The 11688-nt window shown below is 33.4% G+C and overlaps 1 protein-coding gene and 1 long non-coding RNA gene across 3 annotated transcripts; both read right to left on the bottom strand.

The window, feature by feature from the left end:
- Positions 1-835: 835 nt before the first annotated feature.
- LOC125821528 (palmitoyl-acyl carrier protein thioesterase, chloroplastic-like) lies at positions 836-4035 on the bottom strand. Its single transcript, XM_049500946.1, has 6 exons — positions 3841-4035; positions 2519-2652; positions 1849-1962; positions 1441-1609; positions 1281-1349; positions 836-1186 (listed from the first exon to the last, which is right to left on the bottom strand). The coding sequence occupies exons 1-6, from the start codon at positions 4003-4005 to the stop codon at positions 836-838; spliced, it is 1002 nt and encodes a 333-aa protein (XP_049356903.1). The 5' UTR covers positions 4006-4035.
- A 6779-nt stretch (positions 4036-10814) lies between these two features.
- Positions 10815-11601, bottom strand: LOC125821463 (uncharacterized). Of its 2 annotated transcripts, none has more exons than XR_007442593.1 (3): positions 11563-11601; positions 11190-11418; positions 10815-10921 (listed from the first exon to the last, which is right to left on the bottom strand). It is a non-coding gene; the product is annotated as an uncharacterized LOC125821463 (long non-coding RNA). The 2 variants fall into 2 exon arrangements; XR_007442594.1 differs by having other exon boundaries at positions 11190-11242.
- Positions 11602-11688: the final 87 nt, after the last annotated feature.

Raw genomic sequence — 11688 nt, 5'->3', positions numbered from 1 at the left:
CACGTGGACACATGTGAATGAACAATTTTAAAGTGCGCGATGAGAAGCAACGATGTAAGCAAGCTTTTTATGAAGATGGTAGATAAAATTATATCGCGAAAATAAGAGAATCCGATCAGTGAGAACATGTAAGTCAATAGCAATTGTTGAATCCACAATACCTCAAGTTCAACAATAGTGTGAGACATGGCACGATACTCAGCCTCAGTGGTGGAGCGAGAAACAAATAAGTTACTTCTTGAAAGACCAAGATACAAGATTTGGGCCAAAGAAAATCAGGACCCAATGATAGACCGGCGAGTATCAGGACAACCAGCCCAATCAACATTATAAATGCAAAAAGAGAAAATACAAAAATGTACCTCAGAAAAGAAGAAAAAAAAAACATATTTGACAACATTTTTCTACAATCATACATATTTCTAGGAGGACCTATACACTACACAAAAGTTTTTTTTTTTTTTTTTGATATGTGAATATTCTTATTTCCTAAAAAATGCTGCTTTTGCAAATCCATTGTCTTTGAATCTTCAGTTTATGCTGCAATGCTGCTTCAACTATGACTTGTATTCAACATTAACAGATTTATTTGTATCTTCACTCTTCTATTATTGTTTTCCCACATCAATCAAAGTCCTTTTCTTGGATTCAAGAACCTTTTTTTTTCTTCAAGATTGGCGAACCGTTCGTTAAATCATACTTGCAAATTACGTTGCTCAGACCCTTCAAAAATGCTACTGCACCCATGTTAGATCCTATGAAAACACAGCTTTTGGAGAATCCAACATACGCCCAAGTGACATTTTTGAAGAGTCTGAGCAACATCGCTCGTATGTTAGGTAGGAAATGGAATGGAAGATATCTTTCTCTTCCAAGTAGTCCTTCCTCTAACAATTTCTTCATTCTTGATCTGTTCTTTTATCTTAAGCAAATGTGTATAGCTAAATGGCCTTTGACTAAATGACTCAAGAAGTCCATTTGCTTCAAGAAGCCCTGATGCCAATGAAAATCCATGAAGTACACTAATTCTTCTCTTATGTTGATCAACATCAACAACATCGTCGAAAAGTACCTCTTCATCAGGTTCACAAAGGGATTGAACGATATCCGTGCTTCCACATTCTCTCCTGTATTCGAGCACGATACTAGACAGCTGATAACTCTCCAAAAAATGGTCAGGAATGGTCTGCAACAACATGAAACAGAACAAAAAAACTGATGTTTTTCATCATAAGTTGATGTCAAGATCAAGAATCAATGTTATTAGATGTTCGTTTTACCTCTAGCATCCAACGAACGTATTTCACATTATTTACATGGTGATTCATGTCCAAATCACTTCTCTTTGGCTGCAGCAAAGTTAAAAAAAGATCAGTATCTACGAGTCTTGACATATCGATGAAAATGCTGAAATCTTGTGGATAAAATGCATAAGATCACCTTCAAATTTGAAAGGACGTATTTAGCAGTGTCATCCAGCTTCTCTATCTTAATAGGATTTTCCTCTTTGATGGCTTGTTTACTGATGAACCATGGTGAGATTTCAGCCCTCACTTCTTCTGGCATCTTTGACAGACGTCTCGTTTGCTGGTTCATCATCACCCATGTACTGTGTTCCACACAAAAACTAAGTTACATCTTACAACATTATGTTGGTTTTACGAGTTGATTTCTCAGGCGGTCACTCAACTAACAATAAGTATCTCATAAAGTCACTTTTTTTGTTATAGAATCAAGAAAAACGACTTTCTGAGATAATTATCATTAGTTGATTTGAGAAAATCAACTCTTGGTTTTACTTGGACAAAAAAACAGATTCTTGAAAATTATTTGGAAGTGTAACTGAACCTGGTTGCTCTGGCAAATACAAGGCCTGTGGCTTGACTTCTAATTTGCCAGTCGCGTCTCATCCCATTTTTGCCTGATGCTCCAACCCATGTATCAATCTCTATTACTTCACCCCTGTTCAAGTTTTTCGAATCTTTTTGTTAGGCCTAGTACCAAAAACCAAGAGAGCGATGCATCGGGAGAATCAGGCATCAGTTGTCTTGGATCAGGTAGGAGCAGAAGATGTAAGTTAATATGTATCAGGTGAAGAAAAGAGAATTTGGTTGATAGAGACGTTAGAATATGGAGAAAGCATCTGTTCATGTATCTAAGGGCTATGGAACAAAAGCTTATCTCAGACCTAGACCGAGTTTACTGATCTCGCAGAACAAAATGTGATGTGGTGAGATAAAATGCAATAGAAACAAAGACAAGGTATGGATTACCTACTCTTTAACAGTTTGTAACAGTGGCACAAGTAAACTCCAACTTTACTACAAGAACAACAACAACTACTACTACTAAAATTACTACACCTCAATTCTAAGTTAGTTGAGGTCGTCTGTATGAATCCTCAGTATCATAAACATTAGTCCGTTATCGTTAACTCCAACTTCACTAAGAGGATCAAAATCACTTAGCTATCTAATGTCAGACTTGGTTACACAAATTGGCTGTACAAGTCACTTACCATATTGGATAATGGTCTATTTGAACTTGCATTCTTGAAACAACCCATATGAGGTTATTTTTCATCATCCCATGTGTAGCACCAAATCCATCACTAAGTAGTCCTGACATCCACACATGATTCAATGCTGTTTCCTGCAAAAATACAACACAAATTCAAATTAGTCGGACTAGTATGCTCCGAACTCCAGATAGGTAAACCAGAAAAAATCTCTTAGTGTAGTTAGTTGGAAGTGAAGATGGGGGGAGATGCAAGTGCTAAGTAGCAACATGTGCAATGCCTCAATTTCAAACAAGTTGAAATCAACCATATGAATCCTTATTGTACATGTCATTCCATTTAGTACTGCAACAACGTCAAACAACTATGCCTCAATCTCAAACAAGTCGAAATTAACCATATGAATCCTTATTGTACATGTCATTCCATTTAGTACAACTATGCCTAAATCACAAACAGGTGTGAGTCATCTATATGAATGATGAATCCTCACTGTACATGTCATTCCATTTAATACAACAACAACGTCAAACTACTTTGCCACAATCACAAACAAGTCTGACTCAGCTATATGAATCCTCACAATATATCTCATTCCATTTAATAGTACAACAATGTCAAACTCCTATGCCTCAATCACAAACTAGTATGAGTCAACTATATGAATCCTCATTGTACATGTCATTCCATTTAATACTACAACAAGTCAACAACAACGTCAATCTACTATGCCAAAATCACAAACAAGTCTGAGTCAACTATATGAATCCTCACTATACATGTCATTCCATTTAATAGTACAACAACAACGTCAAATTACTATGCCTCAATCACAAACAAGACAGAGTCAACTATATGAATCTTCATTATACATGTCATTTCATTTATACAACAACAACGTCAAACTACTATGCCTTAATCACAAACAAGTCTCAGTCAGCAACATGAATCCTCATTATACATGTCATGCCATTTAATAGTACAACAACAATGCAAGACTACTATGCCTCAATCACAAACAAGTCAGAGTCAGCTACATGAATCCTCATTGTACATATCATTCAATTTAATACTACAACAACGTCATGCTTCAATCACAAACAAGTTAGAGTCAGCTATATGAATCTCATTATACATGTCATGCCATTTAATACTACAACAACAAGTACATACTACTATGCCTAAATCACAAACAAGTCTAAGTCAGCTATACGCATCCTCACCTCACTATTTATATCGCTCCATTTATCCTCGTGATTCGAGCTGAACAACAACTAATCATAACTCTCAAATCAATAAAATGACAAAAAATATGATCTCACCTGAAGTAAATTAAGGATACTTTCAATAGTAGCAACTTTATCAGGACCAACTTCATAAGACCTTATAACAACTGTTTGTCTATATGCACCTTCAACAATAGTTCCTTGTCTATAAGTATCCACAAGTTGTTTCTTTGTTGGTATATTTTGCCTTAGTTGTGACATTGGAATATTGTACAAAGTTTCATCACTAGGAGAAAAAGAAGTTTTTGTTGCAACATGATGACCATTATTATTGGATTTTAACAAATTCAATTTCACAACATTTCCATTAATTGGATTCTTGAATTCTTGATTATCACTTGGGATTGAACATTTAATTATAGTAAAATGTGATGTTGAAGAAGAAAAAAGGGAACACCACATTTTTTATTTTTTTTATTTTTTTATTTTTTGTGGGTGTTTTACCTTTGGTTTGACATAGTTTATATAGGAGATATCAAGAAAAGGTGACAAAAAAAAATTGGTCATCATTTTTTTTAGGAATAAAAGTGGGAACTTTGTTGTATAGTTTGAGAATCTCAAAGTGATACTCTATGTTGCTTGATGTTAATTAGTATTTTTTTCTTAGCAGAAATCGACAGATTGAAAAAGTACAATTTAGGATACAAATGCTAATTTGTTTTGTTTTTATTAACCACTTTTTTGGTGTTTAGCTTAAAGTTACGTTTAAATTAGACTTATACGCTTGACATGAAAAGTAAAGCGATAAGTGGAGTTAAAACTCAAGCCTCAACCGGTAAGGTGACAACCATGCCAATTCAAGCTCCTAGGCTTCGTTTTTCAAGGAGATCCATGTGGATTGATCAGACGCTTTAGAAATGTCGACTTATGCATATTAGATCCTCCGAATAGTGTAATTTTGAAAAATCTGACACAAACGTTACAATATTTCTAAAGTGTCCGAACAATATATAACTTAAATCTCAAACTTGGGAAAAGAGTACAGGTATGGTAAAAAACTTACTCACATGCGGTGGTTATATCAATTTGATAAATATAAGATATTTGTCGCATTCACTCTCTTATTAATAAAATGTCATACGCCTAACTTTTATTATATATTATCCCTTTTGCATAGTGTAATTTTTCGACAAGGAGGATTCAGTACGGTAAATGCTTCATACAATTTTAGGTTAGAAGTTAAAAATTAAAGTAAATATATATAACATATTTATAATTATAAGTAAAAAATATGTGTATAAATGTCACATGTCTTGCTAATGAAAAAAGATAAAACATAATTATTTCTTTATTTAATCACTGAGAATCTGAGACGCTATAACTTTGGAACTTACTCTGGGAATAGAATTTTTTTGGAATTATTTGCTGATTTTTGCAGATATATTTGTCTGATTGTGCATTTATAATTTTATAAAGAAAATAAACCAAAACATTTCTAAAAGAGCAATTATTCTAAAAATAATACTCACTATGAATTAAAATTAAAATTAGTCGAATAAGTAAATTTTGAATATATATCAGATGATTAAAAGAAAACTACAATTACTATTTATATTGGAGTTAGTACTTCTAACTTTGTCGGTGTGAGTTTGCAATAATTAAATACTTACATATTAGATATTTATATCAAATTATGTGAATTTATTATAATTATATAATTTAATAAGATGAGAATAAATATTAATTAGCTATGAGTGCATGATGAGTATGTGCAAACATTCTATATATATTTATTGGTTTAATGTAAACATCATTTACATAAACTTATTCATATTGTCAGTGCTCTAAACTCAAATAGAGGAGACATATCTTGTTCATATTATCGATGTCAAATTCAAATTGAGGTGTTTGTCATTTTCAAAAATAATAACTACGTATTAAGGATAAAATGCGAAAAATAATTAATTTTATCGTGAACTTTTAATACGACAAATAATTTGAGACAGAAGAAGTTATTCTCATGGTGTATTTTTAGTCTTTGAGGGATGGTCTGAATTCCCTAGTTAAGAAGTTCTTGTCTTTGCTTCAATTAATATTCTTCCCTTTGTTAACTTAAGAGTTTGAACAATGTAGTTCATAGAAAAACAAGAAAAGGAATAGACATTTATTTGGATGCCAAGCTTTGACCATAAGGATAGTTGTTGTCAAAAATTTATTGACCTGACTAATTTAAATTTGGGGATTTGAAATTCATTAACTTAACTAATTCAAATACGAACGATAAAATTCACAAGCTATGATCTTCGTAAAGTTGATCATTATGAATCTTATGACAAATTTGATTGGCAAGTTCAAAGACATTCAGGTGTTTAAAATTCATTAATTTCATGAAGTACATTTCACGAGTTATAACCTTATGGAATCTTCGTAAAGTTGATTATTATGAATCTTTCGACAAATATGATTGGTTGGTTCAATAATAACAAGAAAGGGGATTCATTAGCTCATTACTTAGACCAAATCAATAAAATGACAGAATCCATAAAGATTATTTAACAACCTCGTTAGCTCCTCTATTCATAAGTTCAATTTTCAAATTATCAGTTACTAATTACTACTCCCTCCGTCCACTATTATTTGTCAGGGTAAAGATCATGCACAATCCTTAAGAAAAATTTAATATAATGTGCAATTTGACTAATATAACCCTACTATCAATCATTATTAAAATGGTTTGTACTTTTTGAAAAACTGTAAAAACAACTTTTTTCACATTAAAATAGTCTTGTAACTTTAAAATGACTACTTTTTGAAACTAGTAGTTATGTAATTATTAAGGGCAGAATTGGAAAAAAGTGACTAATTGTTTCTTCATTGTTTAAATTGACAATTAATTTTGAACAACTATTTTTAGTATACCTGACAAACAATAATGGACGGAGGGAGTATTATTCCATGTAATTTTTTTTCAAATGACAAATACATTTGAATTTGCTGGTTGTTGATTTTCTCAGTAATGGGAAATATTTACAAGTTTCATTGACACTAATCAATTACTAAAAGAATTGAGTTTCTTCTTTCAGTGAGCAATATAGACAATATGTTGATAAAGTAGTTCTTTTTCATTCAGAGGAATCAACTTTAGCTCTTTTGAGTAAGTAAAAAAAATGCAATTACAAGAATTTAACAAACACATAAAAAAAACTTGGTGATTTGGTTGATGAAAACTTGGAGAACTTCACAAACTGCAATTCACACTTTGCCTCGCGACTTATATAGTGCTGCATCTCTACAATGAACTCATCGACATCCACCATTCAAGATTTCATACACATTCGTGTAGTGAAGTTCACATACCCTTATCACAGTCTCAACTCTCAAATGTATTTGCTCTTGGTGAATTTCTGTCTAGGCCAGCTTGCACACCTCGACTATTCCACTGACCTGCCACCTCCACCAGCAAAGGTATCGATAACTCTTCTCACCAGGGGTTAGGCGGATAGGAAATAACCCTTTTTTTTGCCTCTGCTCCTGTCTACAATCTCAGAACTTGCATTTGACCTTTCACATATCAGGCACAACACAAGGTCTGTTACCCAAAAAAAACAGTGTAGATGTCAGGGTTCTGTTCTCAACAGGTACATAAATACTTTTAGAGCGCGGGGAGTTATGAGAAAGCAGGAAAGGTGTATAAAACATACACAAGGTAAAGTGCTCAACCGACCAATTGAATCATAGAGATACCAGTTCACTATAGACTATCCAGAAACACGTGTCAACAGTTTATGATTTATGGGTTCATTTATAATCGGATACCTGTTTCCTCTCGTCTAAGTAAGGCAGAAGGATCTCGGTGATATCATCTACAAGAATCACCTATATCCGTCACTAGGGAGAGAACACTAACCATATATAGAGGAAGAAATACAATTACGACATATATAAGTCAGTCCAAAGCATCCCAACGTAAAAACTATAGTTATTCCAAATAAGGAAATCTTAATAAAAAATTAATTAAACACTCCAGTCCAACATTCATCACACTCACAGTAGAGGTGCATCTATTGTTAGATTGCTTGTATTCCAAATTCTTCTCATTTTCAACCTATTTTCCCCCAAGAGGATTAAGCAAGTATGAAATATTCCCTCTCCCAGTAATTTATGATTATTAACCCAACAAGAAAAGTGTCTTCATCCTTTTAGAAAAACAGGCAATGAGGAGTAAGCCAAGCTATTACTCAATAAGTGCAACAGTTCAGGAATTAGGTTCATCATGCATACGGATCCTCATTGTCCATGTCGCTCCATTTTAACTTATTTTGATCCATGTTATATAAATTAAATTAATTTACATTTTTTTAGGAATATAAATCTTTGAGAGGACTAAAGGATTTCTGGAAAATATTGGACCTAGAGTAGAATTCTATACAGATTTTTATATTCCATTGTGCTCCATTTTTCATCAAGTCTGCATGGATTCCACAAGAGTGGGCTTTCAAGACAATTTCCTTCTAAATTTTAAGTCCCCTTTAGCACTTTCACTCACCTTGGTTTCCCACTTATGAACCGGTACACCTAGAGGTCGACGTACAATATGACCAAACCATCTCAACAACTTTCTCACATTTTATCTTCAATTTGTGTTACTTGTGTCTTCTCCCTAATGTGGACATCTTTTATCTTTTCTAAACTTTGTATAATCACACATCCATCTTTGAATCCACATATTTGCGACACAAGTTTGCGTCTATCCTCAACTAGTAGTTATCACCTACATGGATTTTTTTCCTCCATTGTGCCTCAACTAAAGATAGGGCACAATGGAGGAAAAAGAACCATGCAAGTGATAGTTACTAGTTGAGAATAAGTTATAGACTTGTTGGAGAACTTCTAATATTATTATCATTATTATTATATATTTAACTTTTATTTTATTTAGTATGATGATGATATGAAATGAGCTTAAATGAAGAAGTGAGAATTCATATAGCCAACTCCATCTTGTTTAGGACTGAGGTGTAGTAGACTAGTAATTGTCGTTGGACTTTAATGGCTTAATTCACTTCCAGGGAACATTATTGGTCTTACAATGTTGGGGAAATCTCAGAAATAGCAGTACTTTTGAGTCCTAATTACCCATCATAGCAATAGTATGACTAACTACCAAACGTAGCAATAGTTCAGTTTATCAATTCGATCAGTATCATTGTATTGATTAGTTCTCTAACAGAACGAACAGATACAGCTCCAAGCAAACCAATACAAAACGAAATAGATAAAGCTCAATCTCTCGCTATTTTGGATAAATACAGGGCATATGTTTTGCTCTGTCAGGAAATTTTCTTGATAATGTTCTATAGAACTTGTCTTTCACCTTGGTAGGTATCATTTTTATGACATAACATTCCAGTAGCACTTCTCCATTTCAATTCTATTTTGATTCTGTGTAACATTTTTATCCATCAGACCATTTTCCTGGAACATCAAGCCTATTATAAAATAAAAGCATTTTAGGCACAGCAATCTTGTCGAATTTCACTGTAACTTCACTTTTCTTGTGCTGGCCAAACGTGCAGTGCATATATTTAGAGCCTGATTGGATTGGCTTAAAAGTTCGTCAAACCTACTTCTAAGTCATTTTTAGCTTTTGGGAGTGTTTGACAAAGTTAAAAATAAGTTTAAAACGACTTTAAAAAGTTAAAAGTTAAAAGTAGGTACTCCCCTGCTTTTCATTTTTTAACTTAAAAGTTACTGAAGATTGACTTTTTAAAAACTACTACTTTTTTTAAGTTAAGCCAAATGGGCACTTAGTCTTAATTCTACTTATCCTAAAATCATTAATCTCTAGAGTGCTTATCTTTAACTCAAGTTTTTTTTTGACACCCTCACTAGTTTCGCCAATTAGCATAAGCGCCCTCAACAAATAGCATACATTACGGGACCTTATCTTGTATTATGTTAGTTCATCCAAAATTAGAGTGCACATGTGCGGGTTCTATATCGGTCTCTGGAGTAAACCCACTGTTATGGGAACTCTTTGCGTCCCTACTATTGTTCTTATACCAGTGATTGCTCCTTCTGTCCTTCATACATATCATTTATGACATTTATAAATTTAATATGAATAAGTATCTTCAACAACCACAAAAGGATATTTCTTGGTACACTATCATATGCTTTAATCAATAAACAGCATGTAAACCTCTCTTCCTATAGTGATAAATTTCTTGAATATTCTTAGCAAGAATATAGCCTCTATTGTCGATCTACCAGGCATAAATCTAAACTGGATATGTTACTCATTCAGAGTCCCTAAGTTCACGCACTATCACTTTTTTTCACAGCTCCATTGTATGTCTCATAAGTTTAGTGCCACGATAGTTTGCACAACTTTGAAACTAAATGCTAATTTGGGATTAAATATTCAAGAATAATCAATAAATGCTAAAGTAGTGGAGGACACATCTACTTAGTTTGGCCAACAGGAAACATTTGAAAATAGAAAAAAAAAATAAAAAAAAATAAGAGTAAGAACATATCCTTAGAATTTTGGACAGCAGCTCCCAACACTATCAGGCAATGGATTAAGTTTAGCATTTATCAGCAGTTGAAAAATCCATATAGAAATAGTTAGTGGGAAGCATGAAAACCAACACACACTCCACAAAAAGGGTGAAACTGTACTGCAGAACGTTAGACTTTAAATAGCTTCAAGAAGTACCTATTAGCATGCTTTAAGGAACTGAATTTGTATGGAGATCCAACCAGAGTGGCATCTTTTGCTTTACTGCTTTAGATTTGCGTAGAAATATTCAGGAACAGCAGCTCCGTGTGCCACTAACCTGACAAGTTGCCGATATCTGGTCAGATAGGTCTCAAAAGTTACATGCTAGGACTAGAACTAAACAGGAAATTAACCTTAAATAGAGTAGAATACAGGAAAATGTTTCTCAAAATTCATTAATTTCTCAAGTACTGAAAGTAATTTTTCAAGAATTCCTTAAAAATCAAAGGGTACTTTTTCAAGAAAATGCACGTCACCAGTCTTAAGAATGTCCATGTACAGAGGAGACAGAAGAAGGCATAAATCACTCTCATACACCTAGCATCTCGGATGGGAGTGAAAATTTTGAAGTATCTCAGGAGCACCAAGACCTTGCATGTCAATCCCAACTTTCTGCACCAAACAGACAGCAACAATGTTGACCTGAAGCTAATAAAATGGTTCGACTTAACCAGAGAGAGTGGTAAAGCGAACATGGATAGATGCTACCTAAACAGATTGACTGTAGTACTTTTGCAAGTCCTACCAGATATCTTAGTGTTTCCAAAAGCTAGAATTGTAACATGAAGACAGACTATAACTGAACACAAATGTGAGGGAAGACCCAAAAAGTGAACTTTATACAATTAGAGACCCTCAACTAAAATTAAATACCACTAACCTGCAAAAGAATTTCGTATTATCTGGTAGACTGCATAGACTTTTGTGTTTGCCCTGCAAAGTTAAAACAAAACATGAGGTGAATTTCGCAAGAAAAAGTGAAATTACTTGCCTCCAATATCTAGCATCATTATTTTAATCTCCTTCAAAAGAAGGTTTAAGAGCAGATACTCATCCATGAAAATGTAGCAATTATTAGGCTTGTATGCATGTGAAATTGTGTCAAAATTCTGGGAAAGGAAACACAGGGAACAAAAATGAGAAAAGGAAAATGAAGAGCCACTTAGTAGAGGAGAGAGACAACAATGAAAATTTTATTCAGAGATCCATGCATTTATTTGAAGAGAAAGGCAAAGTAGGTTCCGCAATCTTACCCCAAGTACAGGAAGTAAGTCCATATAAAAAATGGACCAGCTCTATCTGCTCACCTAATAAAAGTTATATTAAAGTTGTAAATGCATGGTGGAGAACAATGATAAAAAATAATAACGTGGTTATGA

The sequence above is a fragment of the Solanum verrucosum genome, unplaced genomic scaffold (assembly GCF_900185275.1).
Source record: "Solanum verrucosum unplaced genomic scaffold, falcon-dt-bn FXZP01000217.1, whole genome shotgun sequence".
In the NCBI taxonomy this organism is placed as follows: Eukaryota; Viridiplantae; Streptophyta; class Magnoliopsida; order Solanales; family Solanaceae; genus Solanum; species Solanum verrucosum.
This window is presented reverse-complemented; position numbering and strand designations above follow the sequence as displayed.

Excerpts from the sequence above, each read along its gene's own strand:
- LOC125821528 (XM_049500946.1), bottom strand. The coding sequence starts at position 4,005 with ATGTCACAACTAAGGCAAAATATACCAACAAAGAAACAACTTGTGGAT. Across the intron at positions 1,963-2,518 it reads ATAGACCATTATCCAATATG|GGGTGAAGTAATAGAGATTG; the intron begins GTAAGTGACTTG and ends AAACTTGAACAG. Across the intron at positions 1,350-1,440 it reads ACGTCCTTTCAAATTTGAAG|CCAAAGAGAAGTGATTTGGA; the intron begins GTGATCTTATGC and ends ACTTTGCTGCAG.